Source organism: Ambystoma mexicanum, chromosome 6q (assembly GCF_040938575.1).
Source record: "Ambystoma mexicanum isolate Mex_15411 chromosome 6q, UKY_AmexF1_1, whole genome shotgun sequence".
Taxonomy (NCBI): domain Eukaryota; kingdom Metazoa; phylum Chordata; class Amphibia; order Caudata; family Ambystomatidae; genus Ambystoma; species Ambystoma mexicanum.
The window spans coordinates 1,414,567,176-1,414,586,945 of NC_090937.1; the positions used below are offsets into that span (position 1 = coordinate 1,414,567,176).

The 19,770-nt window shown below is 44.0% G+C and overlaps 1 protein-coding gene across 5 annotated transcripts in view; it reads right to left on the reverse strand.

The window, feature by feature from the left end:
- FAM193A (family with sequence similarity 193 member A) overlaps nt 1-19,770 on the reverse strand; it is a 974,920-nt gene that overhangs the window by 614,173 nt on the left and 340,977 nt on the right. For all 5 annotated transcript variants that reach the window (XM_069632109.1, XM_069632106.1, XM_069632108.1 and 2 more), the window contains 2 exons: nt 2,014-2,167; nt 1,740-1,919 (listed from right to left, as the gene is read on the reverse strand). In XM_069632109.1, coding sequence (XP_069488210.1) covers nt 1,740-1,919; nt 2,014-2,167 — 334 coding nt within the window. The remainder of the gene's footprint in view (nt 1-1,739; nt 1,920-2,013; nt 2,168-19,770) is intronic.

Sequence of the window (19,770 nt, forward strand, 5' to 3'; positions counted from 1 at the left end):
CCTTACAGAAGGCCAGGAGATCCAAAGAGGGAAGCAAGATCCCTCACATTTACATCTCCAAGGGAATAGAGGCAGATACTGAATCCAGAGGACCCTCCCCCTCCGGCCGATCTAGAACTGGTACCCAGCCATCACACAGTGTGCCTGCTAGGCTCTGCAGCAAACTTCCTAGGTAGGACATGCCAGAAGGTCTCTGAACCCGAATCCAAGGGCAAGGCAGCTGTCTGCAACACTACTCAGCTTTGGGCCATCCACCTTAACGGTCAATTGCCCAGTACAGAAGCTGGGAGAAGTACCTCGACGAGCATCTACCGACATCCGCCTTAATGGACCTTTGGGAGACAGTCGAGTTCCTCAAGCTGCAACCTTTGTTACACTGCAGTCACTTCAAGAGACAGATGTCTCGACCAGTGCTTCAGAACCACCGACCAGCACTGAGACAACGATTCCTGACCCTGAGCCGCTGTGTAGGTCCGCCTGCAGCCATTCATCGAGCTTCACTCGCCGAACTGTCTTGCCGTCTGATACCCACAGCTAACTCCCATCTTGAACACTTGCCGCAGAATCCTGCAAAGTGCACTGAAGCCGACTCGACCCAGTCGAGCACCAAGAACACCTACAGCAAAATGCAAATTGTGCTTCTGTCCCCCTGGTCCTTCCTGGAAGGCTCCTAGAGACTTTTTAAGACCCATTGCTACCTTAGTGCAAAAGACAAGTAACCTTTAACTACTGTGATTATTTACCATACCAACTACCCTCCTGTCAGTATCCAGGGTGCATCCCTTTTTCTTCTTTGAAACGGTTGGTCCTCTGCATTCCTGTACAGGGTGGGATGTATTTCGTGGTATTGCTAGAACTGTCTGTTGTGATAATAAAGTAGATATATTTGTATACAACCTTAACTGAACAGTCCCTTTTATCATTGGGTTATACTTGCATTTTCTCTGTGTTGCAACTAACCAACGATCCAGGAACTTTCGGAGATAAGGCTGCCGCTCCATCCATGTCACCAAAATTGGACAAGGTTTATAATTTGCCTGCATTTCCAATCTGTTCGGATCCCTTCTGGAGTACTAGAGGTGTGGGGCTGATTGTTGGTTTAGAGACTGATATTCATTCCTTGACCACTTGTGACCCGGATGTTGATTTGTCACACTCGCCCCTGAGGAGAAGTGATGACATCTCAGGATTAGTCACAGAAGCCATGAATGTAATTAACTTCGGGAGCCACTCCCAGGAATGATTCATTGAGTGACCGTATCCATAAAGTGACAAGTATTGAGTTAACAGATCACTGGGGTGGTCATGTTGTGATACCATTTTCTGAATCTTTATTGCACTAAGATGTGCATTATTTTTATCCTACATAAAGTCACAAGACTGTTTTAGCTAGAAGAAATGAAGTATTCACCCTTGCAATCAAGTCCCCACAATCCCCAATAATTATCTCCCTGCTATTAAAGCCATAACCACCACAAACAGAAGGGACATTCTGCAAGATTAATACATCTAAAACTTAGCAATGCCATATAGGAGACATACTAAGATATGATTTGCGCTGCACCTACAAAGAGTTTTTCAGGCTCAATATCAGTTTAAATATGACACTTTGTTCAATAGTCTGAAGGTTCCCCATTGACAAAAGCACTTAACTTCAAAATAGAGTTGATCAGGTGCCAAAATGCCCATGGGCTGTACAATGCAGACAGAATCAGCATGGGTAACTCCATGCAACATACCTGCTGACTTGGATATGATGGTGGTGGGCTATCCATCTTTGCTTCCTTACTCCGAGATGGCCTTTTTCCAAGAGAAAGGTCTTCCCTTTGTGTCGATGACTGCTCACCACTGCTTTCCCCATCTGCATCGTCATCATCCACCTCTGAGGAACTACTACTAGTACTACTCACCTGCGGAGACTGAATTAGATAAGCCAAACCAAAAAATAGAAGCAAGTTATTAGCAGGTTTTATGCAAGAAGCGACAAAACTTCTAAATCAGAAAACCATGTACCTCATCTTTCAATGCCATGTTTTCACCACCACCGTTAATTTCATTATGCACTCCATTCATGTTGGCTACAACGTCTGGATCATTGTAGTTATTCAGTGGGTAAATATCAGCAAACTTTGCCGATAATGGTGTAACATCTTCATCGTCACTACCACTAGAAAGAAATGAATAAATTGTCATGTTCACTTTTTTTTTATTACAGATGCACTAAGAATTAGAAAATCAACTTGCCAAGAAAATAAATCATGGGTGATTGAGCTATGCTTTAGGATTGTGTGACCAAGGAGAAAATAAAGCTTTTCTTCAATTGCCATCGAGCTCTGTTAACCAACAACCAGGTGGACCTTCTAACCAGTGCTTTATTTTTTTTAAACCTGTGTTGCTTATATAATGTTCCCAAGAGTGGCATGGATTACTAGACAGCTTACCTTTACGTGCCCAAATGATATTGCACCAACCAACGGTATATCAAGACTTTGTTTACAGATTCTTAGCAACCAAGTGAGTGACCGCAGCATAAAAGTATCCTTCTTTAGCTCTGTTCCAGACTGCTTACTGCTGGTGAAAGTTTGGGGGAAAGCCATGTTAAGAATGACATTTCCATCCTATGGAGTATTTTTGATTTTCGCCGACCTGATTTTTTTAATCTTTTCCCTGGTGAGCTTTCAAAGATGCAGAGAGATTAGGCGGCTAGGAGAGTGGGTTGGGGCAGAGAATATGTACTATCAGGGAAACACTGTTTTCATACTACTGTTAAATACAGTACAGCGATCGAGAGAACAAAGGTTTCAAAATATGGGCCTATCCTTTACTTTGAGCCATAACGTCATATTTGAACATACTTTTAAATAAACCCATGGCCTTCTTGCATATACAATTGCACAGCTTTAAGTCTTTCACTGCCCATCGTGAATGGGATAACAATAGATTTACGAGATACCCATCACGTTTCAAAATCACTTAAGTTCATGCCAGCGTGTATGTGTTCCTGTAATGGCCATGGGTCCCTTTGTGTTGCATAACCTCATTTATATTTCAGAGAAATCAAAAGGAAACGGACATGTCATGGAGCTTAATGGTTAGCATCAAGTACATGGGCCTCATTACAAGTTTTGTGGTGCTGGAAATGTGCCAGTAATACCGTAGCCAGCACTTTTACTGCACTGCAAAACTACATGTTTGCCAGTGGAGGTCACTGATTTACCTCCAGCCAAGAACTGGAAGTGACTCAGGCCCCCACTGGCAAAAAACTGCTGGGAATACCAGTGGCAGTATTATCAGCAAATCCATTCATGGAGTCCTATGGAACTCTTATGGAATGGGGATTTATTGCCCTTTCCACCACCTGTAATATCCCGGAAGTTCTGGGATATCAGGCAGCGGAAGTGTAGGTCAGTTTGCCGGTATCCCACCGGAATGACTGGGGAGGTGTGCCACCACCAAACCGCATATTGTCACCGTGCTTCATGGCTAATGAACAATCAGTAAAGACCTGGCTAAGCCAAGCTAGTAGTCATGGTTTCCACAGATTATGCACTAGTAACTAGCACAATAGATTTTGACAAATTGGGTTCACACCGAATCAACTCCTTCATTAACTGCAACTCTAAATTCTGTGTTTATTGCATTTTGTGCGTGTGCGGCAAGCGCTATATTGGCAGTACTATCAGACCATTAAAAATAATACGAGAACATTTGTCCACTATCTCTAATCAGGACTCCAAATACCCATTGGCAACACATTGGCAAAAGGAACATCAACTTGATGACAAGTCCAACATCAGATTTGCGGGCATGGTAAAAGTTACGTTGCCTCAACGTGGTGGTAATTTAGTCCTGGAATTGAGACAACTGGAAGCCAGACTTATTTGCCAGTATCGCACGGTCGCACACAGTCTTAACACCAACCATGAACTATCTGTGTTCCTCTAATAGATGTAAACCAGACACATTACCTCAAGGAACTAATCAGTAGTTAAATGTGTCTCTTGCATGTAAGGTAGTCTCTCCCGCTCTATGTATACGTTACCATAATCCTTTATCGTTATTCAGATACGCGATTTACCAGAGACTATGGTTTTATTGACACAAGTGAAAATGTTACTACCTAGGTAAATCATAGTATGTATGTTGGGCTCCTATATGCATACTTGTGCATACAGCACCATGCAGAGGGCCAGACTTGAATCTTCCTCCTCTTTTTGGGACCACAGATGCATGACTCTGCCATCACGTATTTAATCCAGTACTAATTAACTGCTTCACAGCCGCTAATGGCCCCTATTAAATTGCTCCTTTTATTTTATCAATTATATCTCCATTCTGACTAATCATCAGTGAATTTCCTTAATTTGAATTAAGATAAAAAATTAAATCACATATTATTGATCGTACTAACTATATATTTATCAGTTAATTTTTACTTTTCCCAATCACCGATCTTTGGTGAACCGCAAGTGCAGGGCTACGAGCGCGGTATGCGCAAGTAAATACAATTTTAACATGGCGGCTCTCAAGAGCCAGTTACACAAACGCAGCGTACGCTCTAGCTTCGGCACAAACGCTGCAGTGTATTTACGGCGGCTTTGAACCGCGGAACCTCGGCTCCAGTTCGCATTGGCGGAGACGCCGGTGAGTGTGGGTCTTTCGCGTAAGCCCCTAGACCTTATAATCAGTCTGAGGGGCTACTCATGTGACCAATTAATCTTCATTTATGTAGTATCACTTTGTAATTAGTCTTTTCTCTTTTCTCTCTGCACCCTCCACTTTTCTCTGTGCAATTTGCCTACTCTTACCTGTTATGCAGGCATCTCTACGCAATGGAAGCAGTATATATTTAGGTATGCCTTTTTAGTTATTACTTTGCACGTTTTTTCTAGTGCTTAATCTGATGTAATTACTAAATAGCTATCCTGAGTGGGTTTTGTCTGTCTTTCTCCCACTGTGGAGCTCACAATATTTATGATCTGGAATATGAACTAATACATTGGTAAGCATTAATACTCCCAGTACTTTCTCTTTAAAATAGAAGAATTTTCTTCTTTTTTCTTCTCATATGGACTATATTTAATAACATTTCAATTTCCAAATGAATTTCTCAGTCAGGCTGACCCACCTCACAAGAAATACAAGGTAATCTATTACTCAACTATGGTTGTTTTGGTATGTCCATTGAGTTGGAGACATTACCTTTCATGCTACTGTTTAATATCTCCTTGGCCTATTAATTGATGCCAATGCGGCTTTTTTCTTTGTTTCTCTCTTAAATTTACATATCCTACTCCGACTCTGGCAATTGTGGATGCACTACATTATATCCTTTTTAAAAAACATGCAATCTGATGAATTGTTTACAATTTACTTTATGCACATTAATATTGGTTTATTATGTCTGTCCGTCTTATGACTTAGCATATTGCGGGTCTTGCCACACATGTACCCCTTGCCTTGATTTGCGGTTGTTGCTAAACCAAAACTAACCCATTGTGTTCAATTTTGTTGATCCTTGTTTGATTTGATCTGAATCTTTGTATAACGATGTACAGAATTACCAGCCTCTGATGCCGAGCCTCTTAGCTCGAAGCACGTGTCAGGCTGTTCAAGAATTCTCCAATTAAAACTCATGCTAACTGTAGTTCGAATTGTGTTTTTGTGCGCAGATATCAGGCAAACCACCCTTTGTCGCATATTGTAACTAGGTTGCCAATAAATAGACATCCAAGTCTGGATATGCCAGGCCACCACTCAAATGGTTGGGTCAGTGAGTCACAGGAAACCCTATAGTCCTTAATTGTTCCCAAAAAGTGGTTGGAGGTACTATTGGTACATTATTAAATATATACAGTAGCTTGAGAACCACTGCCATTTTAGCTAGGGAGATCTGAGCCGCCTGCGACAACGGCAAGAGTATCCAGGCCTCTACTTTATGCTCCAATTGCTCCAAAGCCTTTCACATCGTTTTCGAAATACATGAGGCTGAGGTCATAGATGCCATTATACCCAAGGCCCTTATGTCTAGAGGGCACCACTTACTCGTCTCCACGTTATACCACTGACGTCAAAGGCAACACCTCTGATTTAGAACAATGTATTCTTAGCCCGGAGAGTTAACCAAACCGACAGACCTCCTGTACCAGTGGCCACAAGTTGTGTTTGGGATTTAAAAAAAATAAAAGCAGGTCATATGCATATAGAGAATTGGTCGAGACATTTGAGTAGATATTAACACCTCTATGGGCTTGATACTCTTGTATGCAACAGGCCAATGGTTTGATTACCAAGGGGAAAAGAATGAGGGGAGAGGGGGAATCCCTGCCTAGTGCCCCTATTGAGCAGATATAGTCTGAAACCACCTGGTTGGTTAATACCATGGCTCTAGGTGCCATGTAAAGAAGTTTCACCCACTAAAGAAAGAACATGGCCAGACCAGATAGCAGAACATTGATCAAAATGGACCACTCTTATCGAGTCAAAAGCATTCTCTGCATAAAGCGCAGCAACAATATTAGGAAGCTCAGTGTCCATATTATGCATCAGGATGAACAAGCCATGCAGATTATTCTGGGTTGATCTCCCAGAGTAAATCCTGCTTGGTCCTGGCATGTGATGCAGCAATCTGTCCACCATCAATTTAGCGATTATTATCAGTGTTTATTAAGGATAGGGGCATTTATGAGACGCACGGCCGGGAATCTTGGTTAGCCTTCAACAGAACCGTCACCAGGTCAGTCCTAGTAGATTCGGGTAACATCCCTGCTGCCAAAGAAGATTCATTCGTATCACGCAAATGGGGTACAAGAAGGTCCACATATTCCTTCCACATCTCTACGATAATGCCATTCGCCCCAGGAGCCTTTCCATTAGGGAGAGAATACCACCCCAAAAATATGTCATCCTCTAATGGGAGCTCATTCAAAACCTCAGCTTGTTCAGGGTCCAACCAACCCAAGGCCATCATGTCAAGAAAATGCCTGAGTTTCCAAGGAGTATAGGCGATCAATCATGGAAGACTGACTTGATCCCATTTAGAGCTCTCACTAGCGTTCCAGTAAAGTCCTCAATTTTGAGGATCGATTCAGGTTGCTTTTTGCATTCAATCTCCCATGCCAGGGTACACCTCGGCCCGTTGCCCTCAACATAGGCAGCCGCCACCACCACCGGATCCTCCAGAAATCTCTCCCCCCTCCCGGCCAGTGAAGCATACTCTCCTCTTTTCCGTTAGTGACTTCCCGATATCTAGGACTTTAGTGAGAGACTTCAAAACCACTCCCTCCTTGGAGATACAACAGCCCCTAATATAGACCTATAATGCTTCCCATATCACCTTCCGGTCTGAAATCGAGCCTGCGTTTGTGTGAAAAAAGGTCTTAATATCCTCCTGCTTAATTTTATCTCCGAATACAGCATCCTCTAAAGCATGGACCCTAAAATGCCATTGAAGTAATCGAGGAGCCTGTGCTGAACTGGAAGAGGAGATCACCACCAACCAGTGGTTAGCAGCATCCATGGAAGAATCTTGGTTTCCGCCAGAAACCCAACTATCCCTGCAGTTACCATGACAGTCTGTTACATGCACTACTGTGTAACCCCCCCCACATCCAGCCACCCCCCCCCCCTACTTCCTCTGCTCTCCCCAAGTCAATGCAGCCTTCGGAAGCACTTGTTGAGCAGTGGATTAACAATCCAGGACCAAGACAATATTAAAATCCACAGCTCAAATGATCTCATAGGAAGGTAATTTATGGATAGAGTTCACACATGCATGTGAAAAATAATTTGAGTCATCATTCAGTGCTTCTATATTAATGAGGAGGACCTGCATTCCCAAGCATTCGCCAGCCAGGAGAATTAAATGCCCGGCAGTGTCAAAAATCTGTTCATTTAGGCGAAAATCTAAGGACCTGTGAATATACGTTGCAACTCCCCTAGAGTGAGCAGAAAAGGGGAGCCATACCCATGTACCCCACAACCCTGGGCATTTGGAAGCTTGCTTCCCTTACTCAAATGAGTCTCCTGAAGAAACAGTATATTCACGTGATGCCGTTTTGCCCGATTCACAATAATCATACACAAAAGACGTCTTGAGGGAGAAAAGAAAACACATCCCAGTATTGGAAAAATACAAACGGACGAAAGATGCGGAAAGATCAGCAACTCGCAAACCTAAAGGCTCAAACTCAATACAGACAGAGGAAGAAAGAGCAAAGTCAAGAGAAAATTCCCCCATCAAAAGACATCGGAGTGACGACGAGGGGGAAACAGAAAAAATTACATCCAGAAAAATAAAGGGCCCGCTCAAGACGCAGGCAGACATAGGAAAAGAAAGACATACCGTGAGAGATAAATCCTCGACTCAGGAACATCTTGACACGGCTGAAAAAAAACTCAAAAAGATGGGCATAGTTTCCCTCGGCGTTGACACGCTACACTAGAAAATAGCAGCCAACCCGTTTCCTTTCTTGTGGTGAAAGGGAACAATCAAATGAGAAACTCGCTGTACAGAACATCGAGCAAACCATCCCTATCGGATCGTGGAACACCAGAGGCCACACTCACCTTACACAACCTGGTGAGATAAATCTAGGCCGTTTCGATTTAATAAGTTTACAAGAAACCCGGCTGCTATTGCCGCCTAGTATGGACGGCTTTGAGGTTCAATTGTCTCCAGCTCAAAAAGGAGAAAGAGGTCGCCCAACATCTGGCATTTTAATAGCTGTACGTACAGGCGGATGTTTGCGAATAGTCCACAACCTGGTATCAGCCACGTTAATCCAAGCGATTTTGTTGGAATGGGAGAAAGAAGGAAAATCACAGAGAAAAACAAGTAAAGATCTTATTCTCCTATTGAACATCTATTGGAATCCTGCCATAATCAAAACGACAGGATTCTTTCTATCCCGTTTAGAAATTCGAACGGTGGCTACAACAACGTATAACGTGGACCACATTTTAATATGTGGTGACCTGAAGGCCACCTGCCCGGTTGCAGACGATGGGAAAACATACCTGGAAACAGAACAAATTCCTGTTTGAAATCGACAGCAAGAGGTCTCGCCTGGTCTGAGTTGATGGAATCTCGAGACTTGTACAACCTAAACTCCTTAGAAACAGCCAGACCCAGGATTCCAACCTTGGAAAGTGAAGGAAACACAAGCATAATTGATTACATCTTCGCATCTAAGGGTTTATATTTACTAATCAAGAGTTTCCAGATAGTGAAATCTACTCGGAGGGACCATAACTTACTCAAAGCAACATGGCACGCCAATAAACCCCTGCCGGTGACAATGTTGAACAAGTTGGAAACAAACGCACAAAGAAACCGGCTGAAAATGACAACGGAGGCCATTGTTTCCATCACAGCGACTTACAAACAGGAAAACAGATATAAAAGCATGAATAACATCTTAGAAAACTTGGACTACCGCCCGCTTCTCATTCCTTATCTATGTCCTAAACATACAAGAAAAGCAGGGAAAAATCATCTTCATAAATACAACGATGAGCTCCGATCAAAGAAATCCACTTTACGAAAAGTGACAAGGCAGGCTCAGAAAAACCCTACACAAAAAAACAGATCTGGCAACCAAACAAAAAAAAGTTACAAATCATGGCTTCAGACAATCCGATGGGAACTTTACCAAGAAGACGTAGAGACCATGCTGAGAGCGGTCTGCAAAAGGAACTCGAACGACTTTTGGACGATAATAAAGAACAATCTAACAGACACAGCAAAGTCCATCACTAACAATGTGTCCGAAGACAAATGGTTAGAACATTTCACTAACCTTTTTAAAGAACCAACGTCAACGGTAAACACATTAGATAATGAAGATAAGCAAATGGATCGTATGCACTCAGCAGGCAATTCTAGAGAATTGCAACAAGCTGAACAATTCCTGCGCGCCAGGTCCCGACGGGTACCGTTAATAACGGAAATCTTCAGAAGATGCAGGATAACAAGATCTATCCCTGCAACATGGAAAACAGCAAACATCGTCCCAATTTATAAGAAAGGTCCGTGGGATGACCCAAGAAACTAGAGACCTATTGCACTATTGGATGTGCTGGGAAAACTTTTCGGATCCTTGGTGTTGCATAAATTTCAGGAATGGCAGAAAGAGGCAAAGACAGTAGACCCATTACAATCAGGGTTTGAAAAGAATTTAGGCACTTCGGTTAACATCATGATGATCAGCATCTTGAAGGCCAGAGTTTTTGAGGGCCATCCAACAATTTTTATAGCCTCCATCGACTTGGTACAAGCGTTCGATCGTGTAAACAGGGCAAAACTATGGAGAAAACTGAAAAACAAAAATGTCCACCGCCACTCCTTGAACTAATCAAAGCCCTGTACAGCGACACCTCAGAGAACGCCTGAACGATGCAGGCTTATTGTCAAAAACTATAAAAACGGCCAGAGGGGTCAAACAAGGTTGCCCCCTGGCTCCTGATCTTTATAAGGCATATATGGCGGACATAGTAGATGCAGAAAACTACACCCGTTTCTTCCCTCCTAAAATAGGAGAGTCGAAAGTGACACGCTTGCTCTACGCGGATGACATCTTATTGCTGGACCAAACAGCCATTGGCCTCCAGACGCAACTAGACAGTCTTGTAATTTACCTGAAGAACGATTTAGATCTGAATACAACAGAAACCAAAATCATGATCTTGGAAAAATCGTCAAAACCAACTAAAAGATCTTGGTGGTTTGCAAACTCGGAAAAATTGGAGACAGTGAAAAGTTTTACGTATTTGGGAGTGAAAATATCTCGCAGCCAAATAGAAATATCAATGCAAAAGCATCTTATCCTTAAGACAAAAACACTAGCAGTACAAGCATCACTTTTGGAAAGAAAATTTGGCAAATTCACAATCCTCCCAATAATAACATTTTTCAAAGCTAAAGCCACTCCAGCAATAACCTACGGGGCAGAAGCAATGCCACATCTTCCAATGACATTGTGGACAAAATTGGAAGGCGTTTTTTGGCGCAAAGTGCTACGATTACCGAACTCTATCCCTACAGCATTCATCCGACGTGAACTGAGCCTTCAATCACTAAAATCAGTGGTAGTGAGAAACAGTCTATTTCTGGGAAAAATCCTAAGAAGTCTGCGTACCATAATTTTGGACATCATCTATAAGGAAATGACGAGTAAAAAAAACTTAATGATGTCAACGTGGTATAACAATCTACTGGAACAATCAGAAAAAATTGGATGCTCAGAATGGGACATAGAACGCATCCCAGGGAATGGGATGCGTTCTATGTCCCAAAAAGCAGCTGAAAAGTAAACACAAATGTTTTGCTGCTATGGTAATTGTTGGGATTAAGGAGGGTTTTGTGGGCTTGTGATTGCTTGGCTTAGCGGTAGGACAGGGGTTAGGGCTAGAGTAAAGATTTTGGTTGTAATTTGGCTTACGAGTGGGTGAAGGTGTTGCTGCAGGACTGTTGGGGTTTGGTTAGTCGTTAGGGTAGATTGAGTGTCAAAGTAAGTGTTAGGGCGGTGGGTATTTGTAAGGTTTGTGCTTACAGAGTAAATGTTTGGGTGAGTAACAAGAATGGGATAGGGATGTTGGCATAGGATAGGATAAACCAAGTGGTTAGAGCAAAGTAAGCATTGGGTAAGTGCTAGAGTTGCATTTAGGGTTAGGATTAGAGCAAGGGTTTGGGTTAGGAAAGTGGCTATATTAGGTCATTTTTGGCGAACAGGTGATGGGTTGGAGTTCAATTCACTTCTTTTTCCACCCATTCTTTACTGAGCAACATGCAAATAAAATGATTTAGCCTGCTGACGGGTTAGTGTTGTATAAGAGTTCAGGGTAGTAATTTGAGTTAGTGGGAGGTTTAGCAACAAAGGCTGATAGTAGAGGTTTTATTAAAGGTTTGGGAGACTGTTAGGGTTACAGCCTTGTACTTTTGTCAATTGAAAAAAAGCTTTTATTGCAGGCAACATTTTCACACCTTGCATTGATTGTATTTAAGGACTACATGTTTGAAACGTTCTTTTTGCTGGCTACATTTACACATGACTAAATTTTCCAGAGGACCTTTTCACATAGAAGCATTCCTGCCTTGCCAGGTGAGGAATTACTTTTTTGGACATGCACTTCCCCGGAAAAATCTTGGAAGCCAGGAAGTGGGTTGCGACTGGCTGGTTCCAATAAACAAACTGGTTTCGGTATGTCTGGAGTGCATGCATGAGTTTCACTAACTGTGGTCCCCGATTGGACCACTGCTGGGTTGTGAGTGAGGGGCAGCTCTTCATTGGTTGGGTTGAGTTTCTGTGTTCTTATAGTTTTTCCCATAAGAAGAGGCCTGAAGTTATTCTACAGGGATCCTGCGAGGAGCCAAGTATCCTGCACAGCCATGAAGACTTTGGAAGATCCGTGGACTGATCCCGAGCAGTCCAGGTGGATTAGGAAATTCAGGCGTGACACCCAGGATTAAAAACTGGACATGTCCACAGTTGACAATACTACGGCCAACACCCGAATAAACCTTATCAAGCACGAACACCTAAACCAGGACCCTCCAATCCAGAAACTACTTAGTCTGTTGCATCAAGCACTGAACTCGAGACAACACCAAGTACCAACATCGAGACAGCCTCCAGCTCCCAGGATAACAGCTCCACCACTGATAGGACACTTTTTTTTAGACAAGGACCAACCAGACGAGGAAAAAAGAAAAAAAAAAAACAAAGTAAGAAAACAACAAAGACCACCTAGTGGTAAACATTTCATCCTACTCACTTTCCCGATTAGAACTGCAGGTTCGTAGGAAGGCACTTTCTTTTATCCCCAAAAATAACACTACTCAAGGAAAAGGGACTTTACAAGCTGATGAGGAAGTTAAAACTCAAGTCTTCTTTGATTCCCTCGAAGAAGAGTCCAACCTGTAAGAAACCTCTGAATTTCTGGAACTCAATCCCAAGACCACCTTTAATCACCCCCCCGTCCAGAACCACGTGCTGTCGGTTTTTGAAAAAACAGTGCTACAAGATCTTTAAAAACTACACTTCAAAAGCAAAGGGACACAGCAATTTCACCATCAGGGAACGACAGATCTTAAAAAATCTACTCAACAACAAGAACATATTCTTCAAACCCGCCGATAAGGGGGGACCCCTTGTACTGATGGACAAGCATGGCTACCTGGATGAGATTGAGCATCAACTGATGGACACTGAAACCTACAGGGAAACACTATTCAGTCTCACCGAATAAGTACGCATACTTATCCAAGAGGTACTGGATGTGGCTGAAAGCAGAGACGTCATATCGGACAAGACCTGTAGTTTTCTTGCGAATAAACACCCTATTATACCTGTCCTTTATATACTCCCGAAAATAAATAAGACTCTTAAAACCTGGACGCCCAATCATTGCAGCCACAGGGAGTCTCTTAGAACCGTTGGCTAAATACTTGGATAAGATCCTACAGCCTCTCATGCAAGAGACTGGAACGTAGGTCAGGGATACTATACATTTCTTACAGAAACTCAAGGACATCCAATTTGTCAAGGGGAGAGACATACTATTTACAGTGGATGTGACCTCCCACTACACTAATAGTGCATGAGGCAGGTTTGGAAGCCGTGGAATGGCTATTGCTAAGATCAGACTCAAGATGACAGGCTCTTTCTACTGAGCCTACTCAAACTGGTTTTAATGAATAATTTCAAGATTTATTTCTACAGATATCAGGCACTAGCATGGGCACCACTATAGAACCATGCTATGCCAATACGTATATGTATTTTCTTGAACATGAACATGTACTCTCTTCGCCCAGATGGATGCGTCTACTCTCCATCTAGGTTCGGTACATTGACATCTTTGGAATTTGGACTGGACCATCGGATGAGTTGCAAAGCTTTTCTTGCATGATGAATGAAATGCATCCACTGTTAGGCAAAGTTTGTATGCAGTACCCTCTGGGACCACTACACACAACTCTGACTACAGGTATAGGCAACCCAACCTTTGGTAAAAGCTTGTACTACACAGTTTTGGTAGCATGTTGAGCAGCCAGGCTTATCTCAAGAGGGGAAACGTGAGCTGTAGTGGCGTTAAACAAAAATTCACAGTTACAGGTATTCAAATAAACTCTTATACTCAAGGTTTCTTGCATAAACAATTATTAATTTATAAGTCAGTTACAAAGCTTTCTTCGGAAGGGAGCAATATAATAGTAACACACAAATACACTTCAATACTGTACGCTCAGATTTTCTGAATCAGTAAAGACCCTTTTGGGGTGGCCCACAGACACAACCTACACCCACAGGCGACTTCAATAACAAGGGTGCTGGGGACATTAATATCTTACTAATGGCATTCAGAATACTCTTAAAAGTTGGTAAAAGGCAAAGGTTATTAGAACACAAGAGATCACAAATATTCTTAAGGAGGGCAAACAGTTTTAGATCCTCTTAGAAGAGTCATACAATTCAATAGGCTAAGCCAAAGTCAATAGGCAAAAGTCTTGTATAGGATGAAGTACTTCTGGTAAGTAAATTGCACAAGTTCTTAGCAGTCATTGATGAAAAGAAGAATCAAATGCAGGGCCACAGTGACGAGGAGGGGTTCACCTTCTTCTCAGAAGTCCATGGATCGCAGTCGAGAATAGATTTCTGGGTCTCAGCAAACCTGGTAGGGAAGGTCAAGGAGGTGGAAGTGGGTCCTATGGGCATAGCAGACCATAAAATACTCGTAATGCAACTTGATCTGGGTTTATTGAGGAATAGCTGTGGGGCTGGAAATACCCTGAATATCTGTTAAGGGACCCTGTCATTTTGGGAGAGATGGAGAGCAAGATAGACTTCTTTGAAAGCAATAAAAGGGGAGAAACAAGGGAAGATATTCGGTGGGACGCATTCAAAGCTATGATACAGGGTGAAATTATGGCAGCCAAAGCACAAAACAGTAAGAAGCAGAGGATGCTCCTGGAGACCCAGTTGGAAAGGGAGGTGGAAGAAGCGAGGGGAAAAGCTGTTGAGACCCCCAGCAGACGCAATCATAGGGATTATAGAAGGGCGGTGAGTCAACTAAACTTAAGGACTTAAAAAGCGGAAGGAGCCCTCTTATCGGTGAGGCAGAAATTCTATGCCAAGGCTAATAGGACTGGCACCCTCCTGGCGCAACTTCTCCGGGGACGGAGTTGAGAAACGCAATCACAGCTCCACTGACAGGGGAAGGATATAGAGTCACCCGACTTGAGGACCTTCAGGAAGCTATGACTGAGTATTACCAATCCCTTTACGGGTCCCAAGAACCCCAGGGTCGCCATCAAGAGATCTTTTTAGATACGGTTCAGCTCCCAGCGATAGGACGCGAAGTTCAAGAAATTTTCAATCAAGAAATCACGGAAGATGAAGTGAGGGGGGTAATAGGGAAGCTGCCCCGGGGTAAAGCGCCTGGCCCTGATAGCTTCTCGCCAGCCTTTTACAAACAGTTTGCCAGGCTACTGGTGTCACACTTAACCTACCTTTTCAACACTTTCAAAACAACTGGGGAAATAACCCATTCTATGAAGGAGGCCAAAATCTCCTTAATTCGGAAACCGGGGAAAAATCCGCTAGAAAGGTCCTCTTATAGACCGATAGCCCTTAATTAACGTTGACGCGAACATTTTCACCAAGATATTGGAAATAGGCTAGAAGGGCTTCTTCCTGAACTCCTCCACCAGGACCAATCGGGCTTCATTAAGGGCAGAAAAACAGTGGACAATATCAGGAGGGTAGCACATTTGCTAGAAAAGGTGGAAAAAACGGGCACCCACGTGGTTCTTCTTTCGCTTGATGCTGAAAAAGCGTTCGACCGGGTGGAGTGGTCGTTTCTTTTTAAGGTTATGGAACGCATGGGTCTGGGCGGGACCTATCTGCAGATGGTCAAAGCTAACTATAATGGTCCACGGGCAAGGGTGATAGTTAATGGGGTGGCATGCAGACTATTCCAACTACAGAGAGGTACGAAGCAGGGATGGCCCCTGTCCCCTTTACTGTTCGCTATATATCTGGAGCCCCTACTTCAAGCCTTCAAGCCATTCGGGAGTCAAGGGACATCCAGGGAATTCCATTTGGGGGGACCCAGCACAAAGTCGCGACTTTCGCGGTCAATATGCTGCTTACCCTTACTGATCCGTCCCATTCCTGCAAGACCAGTAGATCATTGCTTAAAGATTTCGGGGAGGTATCGGGATTGTGTATCAACATGGGCAAATCCAAATTAATGGTGCCGAGTCTGGGGAAGGAGGCGCGGGTAGAGCTTAAAAGATCCTCTCCGTTTACCTGGCGCCCTGGGGAGGGATTATGTATCTGGGGGTGAAGATAACTCCGACGCTCTCTGGGTGGTACGCAGCTAACTACCCTCCGCTAGTAACAAACATTAGAAAGGACCTCTACAGATGGCAGAATCTCTGCGTCTCCTGGCTAGGGAGACTAGCGGCCATTAAGATGGTTGTACTGCCGCGTCTCTTATATCTGTTCCAAGCTGTGCCCCAAACAGTCCTGGGGCGCTTCTTCAGGGAGCTTCGAACCACAACGAACAAATTCATCTGGGAGGGAAAGAAAGCCAGGGTCAGCAGACAGTTACTCACAGCCCCGAGAAAGGGAGGCGGTCAGGCCCTCCCTGATTTTCGGCAGTATTATGAGACGAAGCAGTTGAAAGTTATTAGAGAGTGGCTTCAACAAGCGGAGGAGAAGCACTGGGTGAAAATGGATAGGCCAGTAGCCAAACAAGACTTGGACGTGGTGTTATGGCTTCCAAAATGCTACCGCCCAAAACACATGTACATGAGCTACATCACTAAATTGATGGTGGACAACTGGGACAGGCTGACCAGACAAAGAGGCATCACTACCTTCCCATCCCCATTCACACCAATATTTGAAAATGGGGACTTCACACCAGGGCTTTCAAAAAGTGGCAGGACGGGGGGTGTAAGAGGATGTGGGATAGGTTTATCAGGAAGGCGATTAGCTCTTTTCCTGAATGTAAAAGGAACTTCGCTCTGGGGGAGGAGGAAAGATTGAGGTACTATCAGCTGCAGCATTGGTTGATGCACTCAGAAAATAAAGAGTCCCTACCAAATTCAAAAAATTCTTAATGTCTAATGATGGCTGGAAGGGGCTAATCTCGCATCTGTACGGAATTTTAGAAAAGGTCAAACCAGGGCAAAGCTGGGCCTTCATGGGTAAATGGGAAAAGGTGTTGGGAAGGGAAATAGAGAAGAAAGAGTGGGAGAGACTATGGAGAATAATTCTGAAATTGGCAAGAGCATCCCAGACGCCTAGTATAAACTTATTTATGGTTGGCACTACACTCCAGCCCGCCTACACAGACTATACCCTGGGACATCAAGGGACTGTTGGCTGTTGGAGGGTGTGGGGCAGTGGGGACTGCAGAGCACATTTGGTGGGGCTGCCCCAAAATAGCATCCTTCTGGGACGAAATACAGAAAGCTCAACAGGACTTTGGACCTGGGGGGAGCAGATCCCCAGAGTTGATCTTGCTGGGCATTCAGCACGATGACACGGAATGCACATTGGGGGTTAGGGCAAGAGTGCAGGATATGCTCATCATTGCAGGAATGTCTGATTGCGCAAAACTGGAAAAGCCTGACAATACCTGCCTTTCAAGATTGGCTCCGGAAAGTCTGGGAAATAGTTGCGGTGGAATGGGCGACATACGCTCTGAACAATGCAACACAGAACTTTGCGAGTGAATGGGGAGAGGTGTTGTCTTTCTCCGAGACGACTTTAGGATTGGTTGGCGCCCACAGCGTCTCAGACTGCTGGACTTACAGTGAGCAGAGGGGGACTTAGACTGCAGTTTGGAGAGTTAAGGAACACTGGAAGTGGCTGGTTTGTTTTTCTGAGGGGAGAGGGATTGTTGGGAATGTTCATGTTTAAAAATGTTAATAAAACAAAGTTTAAAAAAAAATGCAGGGCCACAAACCGATTAGACTTGTGAGTTGTGGAAGTTACAAGCACTTCAACAGTAAGCGGTAAGTTGTTACACTTGTTTTACAGTACCTTAGCAATGAAGAAAAGATGCAGCTGATGACTTCTGTTCCTGTGCAGCTCACTGTTCCTGGGCCTCAGTGGTGGAGACAAGGGGGAGGACGTCGGGGGAGTCCTGCAATGCACTGGGACGGTCAAAACTCGTAACCGGCAAACTTCACTTTCAGTGGCTGTTCAGTGTTTCAGCTCCTCGCGTGTACCGCAAATAGCAACACTGCGGTTCCTGGCTGTTGAAGTGGACTTTCCTTGCTTCTGAGGTCCCACACTCTGTTGAGGGGGCTCAGGCTCGGTCAGTCCTGCTATCTGGGAGTCCGGAGGATCATCCTTGAGCTCTTGGCCAACTTAAAAGAAACGCACACAATCTGGTGTTCCTCTCCCTGGCTATTCGGTTTCCAGCAGCAACTCTGTGGAAAGGCAACCAGCTCCGAGAGAATGTCCAGGTGGCTTACTTTGGAGTGGATTGGTCCCACCAACTCAAGGGGAGAAGTCGTACTTGCAGGGGCTTCTTTATCAATGTGAATTAGGAGTTTCAGCACAGCAGCAGGGCTTCACCGGGCAAAACAACGGTCCAGGAGTTGCAGCAGGCGTCCTCTTCAAGTTCTTCTTCAGTCCCTTCGTCCAGTGGTCGACTCTGCCTTCCAAGTCAAAAGCCTCACCTTTTATTCAGTTATCTCCCATTCATTCAAGCCTAGCTGTCAGTCACCCAGCAGGGTGGCTGTCCTTCCAGGACAGTCAGCCAGCCAATCATCACAAAGTGCATTTGGGTCTCCTAGGAAACTAAGCACAGGGAGTTTCGGGCACCTCCCTCACTTCCTGCCCACCCCAGACACCCTGGACCCAGAGGCAGGCTTCACTCGTGAATCCCGCCAAAGGCAAAGCAAACAATGGGACCAAACCTGGTTTGGCACACAGAGTAAATCTCAAGAAATAAATTTCCACTAGGAAATGGCGATAAAATAAGACCGGGGCCATTTTGACAAAAATGGCACCCTTGGGTGCTTTACTGCAGCTGTGAATGCAGCCCGCAGTAAATGCCCACCACGGTAGTTATAATTAAACCACTGCCACCAGCCATTCAGTGAGAAAAGGGTAACAAAAATGTTACATGAGAAGCTAAACAAAGGGATACTAGGTAAACCCTCCAGCACCCTATTATAAGATGGTGTGTGCTGGGTCTAGAAAGTTACAAATGTAAGTAAAGTCAATTTCACTTGTTTATCCCAGAGAAGGTATTTAAATCTTTGGGAAATCTGAAAGACTTCCCCATGCCACTGCACTGAAGGTGCTGTGTGACAATGCAAAATATGATGCCTATGGAGTTTGTCAGGCTCCATAACCAAAAGAAACACTAAGCTCAGAAATCATATTAAAATACATGAGAGAGTGGAAAAAAGGGTCTCATTCTCTCCAGGTAAAAAATCAAGTACTCAAAATCCAGCAAAGTTGCTGGTGGGTCTCTGAGGTGGAGGGAATTAGCACACTTCTGAGAATTCTCCCTAACACTCGTCCCCCCATACTAAGGGACAGGAGGATTTTAACCACCACTGGATGAATGTCCTTACTCCAGTCGGTCATACTTTCTGGAGAGACCATCAGCATTTTGGTGACTACACCCTGACCTGTGTTCAATGGTAAAATCAAACCACTGTAGGCTGATTGACCATCTTAACAATTTAGGATTTTCCCCCTTCATCTGCATTAACCATCTCAAGGGTTGGTGGTC